This window comes from Phalaenopsis equestris, unplaced genomic scaffold (assembly GCF_001263595.1).
Source record: "Phalaenopsis equestris unplaced genomic scaffold, ASM126359v1 Scaffold000181, whole genome shotgun sequence".
NCBI classification, from domain to species: domain Eukaryota; kingdom Viridiplantae; phylum Streptophyta; class Magnoliopsida; order Asparagales; family Orchidaceae; genus Phalaenopsis; species Phalaenopsis equestris.
In genome coordinates, this window is record NW_018164623.1 from 106,205 (window position 1) to 109,952 (window position 3,748).

The window sequence follows — 3,748 nt, forward strand, 5'->3', positions numbered from 1 at the left end:
GGTTGTGATGGAGTTAATTTGGTGGCCTTAGGGTGGTTAGGTCACATTTAGTGTATGGGTCCAAGTGGGTGCAAATGACCAAAACTTGGGTTTGGGCTAGGTTAGCCATGTCAATTGGCCCAAATAATTATTGCATTTGGTGTAGATGATCATAAGGAACAACTTTGGTGAAGGATGGAAATGGTTTTGAGTTCAATAGAAAGGTCAATTTGAAGGAATTTTGAACCTTAATCAATTTGGTCATGTTGGGCTAGGCTTGGGTCTAGCTTGGGTTGGCCTTGGGCTAAGTATAAATTGATTATTCTAAATGGTCAATAGGGACTTCATGAAGAGTTTTCAACATGAATTGGATGCCAATTTGGAGGTTCAGTCAATCAATTGGGTGAAATTTATGGACTTAGCCAAGTTGGGGCTAAATTTGGGAATTTTGGATTTAGGCAAAAATAAAATGGATTTGAGGCTTCACCAATGTCAATTGATGGTTGATTTTGATGTTTATGAATGCCATAAATATTTTTAAACATTAATTGAAGCCAATTGATTAGGCTATGGGTTCAATTTGGTGAGATTAGGTCATATGGTCAAAATTGGGGCTTTGACCCAAATCAAAATTGGACTCAATCAATGGACTAATTGAGCTTGGATTTCGTTTATTTTGGTCAAATAAAAAGTGAATTTGAGTTTGGGATTGGAATTGGGGTCATTTGACATCAAATTGGTGGACAATTGAGTTGGACTTGGGGAAATTTGAGTCTTTAAAGGGCAATTTGGGGATTTTGGTTAAGGATGGTCAAATTGGCCAAATTGGGTCATATGGTAGTTGAGTGAAATGAAATTGGGAACATTTAGGATTTATTGGGATTTTCTGGGAATTTTTGGCTGGGAATTTTTGTCTGGGAATTTTTGGAATTTTTAGAATTTTGGGTCAAAGAGGGTTATTTTGGTAATTAGGGGTTGCTTTAGGGGTAAAAGGCCAAGATGGGTATTTTGGTAGAGTTGAGGTACCAATCATCACCAATAAGCAATGGACCAAAGGAAACCCCATTTTGGGTCCTCTGGGTCCTCTACTTAGCCAAACCATAGCCCTAGGGCTAGTAGGTTTAGGGGACCATCATCCGAAAGATAAACAAATTTAATTCTTAAAGAGAGTTGGACAAACCAAGGGCCAAAACAAGCAGCCTGCAATCTCTTAATTCCTAGATAAGTGTAGTGACTACCTTAGCTCTAGACCAACACTCAAGGTTAACTCTATGGTCCAGCAATCCTAAGGGTGACTCATCTTGAGTTTCCCCCATAGTAACCCCACCTACTAAGTGTTTAGAGGTTAGGACCAATATGTGGAACTTCAAGTTGAGTGGAGAAGAGGGTAGAATTTCTAATGGTGAGAGTGCTATGTCTAGTTTTCTAGGAATAGTCAACAGGAAAAGTCCTATGGTTAGACCCTAGGCTACTAAAGAGGAAAAACTAAACCTAAACAAAAAATGAGGTCAACAGTTGTACCAGCTGTCATTGACCAAACTTCTATCAAGTCTTTCCCAAATTTTTCCTCTCTTCCAAGTAAAAGCAGGTCCCTTGAATCCCAAATCAAACAGCCCAACACTATGGATATTATAATTAAAAGTATTCATTTTAGCATGATTAGGGGCTCTACCCCTAATTTTTTCATTTGGAGAAGCAATGCAGTTAATGTCTCCCCACACAATCCAGGGAGAATCCATTAGCTGGTCGATATTCAACAAGCAACTCCACAACTCCTTTCTATCTTCCTTAGTACAACCTGCATAAAAAAAAGTAGCATAGCCCAAATGTCCATTTATATTGAACTTGAAATGGACAAATTGTTGATGATCAACAATGATGTTCCATCTTATTTCCTTTCTACATAAAATCCAAATTTTATTATTGGTAGTGGCAAAATTAATGAAATCAGGGAATTTTTTTATAAGCTTTTGATGGTTCTTGTGAACCATAGGCTCAAGAATCACAATGCACCAAAGTTTATATTTATAATTTAAATGTAAAACTCTTTTAAGAGAAAGGGGATTGGTTATTCCCTTAATGTTCCAGCAAAGGATATTAATCATTTGATGGATTGATTTGGAGGGATGGTTGTGATCTTGATCTGGTTCTGCCTCTGTGATGGTGGGGAGAACCAATCTTAGTTTTGGCTTTACTCTCATCTTGGGTGAAGTTTCCTTGCTGTAGTTTTTGTACTTCAGTTACCTGTTTTCTTTCCTTTCTAGCTGTTTGTACCTGCCAATCATCTTCTATTGCCTGCCGAATGCCAGCAATAACTGATCCTCAGGAGCCTTGCCATGAATGTCTGTCTGTCCTTCCTCATGAGGGGAAGGTGAAGGAGTGATTATAGTAATTTCTTGGATTTCCTTTCTAACTATTTTGATTGGAGAAGTCCCTGTGTTTCTGTTTGTGGGGGAAACTTCTGATGACTCACCTAAAGGATCCTCTGATGAAGAGTTTGCTTTAATGGTTGGGAGTGTTTCCTCAATTCTTTGGGTGTTATCCTTCCTGTTATGCAGATGTATTTCTTCAGCAAAGTTTTCCATGGCGTTCAATGAGGTGTTTCTTGTTTCCTTATGATCCCTGCCAGCATTTCTTTTGGTTGGTGGATATAATCTATAGCACTTTTCCACTGTGTGGCCAAACATTTTGCAATGTTGGCAATAGTAGGGTTTTTGTTCAGGGACAATGACCTGCCAAAATTCTTGGGTGAAGTTTCCTTGCTGTAGTTTTTGTACTTCAGTTACCTGTTTTCTTTTCTTTCTAGTTGTTTGTACCTGCCAATCATCTTCTATTGCCTGCCGAATGCCAGCAATAACTGATCCTCAGGAGCCTTGCCATGAATGTCTGTCTGTCCTTCCTCATGAGGGGAAGGTGAAGGAGTGATTATAGTAATTTCTTGGATTTCCTTTCTAACTATTTTGATTGGAGAAGTCCCTGTGTTTCTGTTTGTGGGGGAAACTTCTGATGACTCACCTAAAGGATCCTCTGATGAAGAGTTTGCTTTAATGGTTGGGAGTGTTTCCTCAATTCTTTGGGTGTTATCCTTCCTGTTATGCAGATGTATTTCTTCAGCAAAGTTTTCCATGGCGTTCAATGAGGTGTTTCTTGTTTCCTTATGATCCCTGCCAGCATTTCTTTTGGTTGGTGGATATAATCTATAGCACTTTTCCACTGTGTGGCCAAACATTTTGCAATGTTGGCAATAGTAGGGTTTTTGTTCAGGGACAATGACCTGCCAAAATCCATCAGTATCTGAGCCAATCCAGATTCTTTTCAATTCAGGGAAGGTGATGTCTCTATCCACTTGTATTCTGGCTAGTGCTGGCCTGAATTTATTATAAGTAGGGGCATCCACTTTTAAAGGTGTGCCCAAGGCTCTTCCTATGTTAAACAAGGCATTCATCTTAAACAAAGGAAGTCGAAGACTTGAAAACTTGTACCAAATAGGAACCATAGGTGGTTCTTTACTTGGATCAAAGTCAGGAGTCCACTTAACAATTTTCATAGTAGCTCCAGCAATAATTACTGATTTTTTTGCAAAAGTCTTGCATAATCTTCTTCAACAGCTAATTCTAAAAAGACTGAGGTTGCCGTCAACCCCCCACCACCTATCCATTATCTGCAGCAAGGATATATTCCGGAAGTACCCTACTTCAGAATTCCATATTTGGACACATGACTACCTTTGGTGTAGACGCAATTTTACATTTCGTTTCTTCCTTTGTTG

The 3,748-nt window shown here is 38.9% G+C and overlaps 1 protein-coding gene across 1 annotated transcript; it reads right to left on the reverse strand.

Moving 5' to 3' along the window:
* Nucleotides 1-2,809: 2,809 nt before the first annotated feature.
* On the reverse strand, nucleotides 2,810-3,526 carry LOC110022329. The gene has a single exon (XM_020721206.1). It carries the CDS (start codon nucleotides 3,524-3,526, stop codon nucleotides 2,810-2,812), a length of 717 nt encoding a protein of 238 aa, XP_020576865.1.
* Nucleotides 3,527-3,748: the final 222 nt, after the last annotated feature.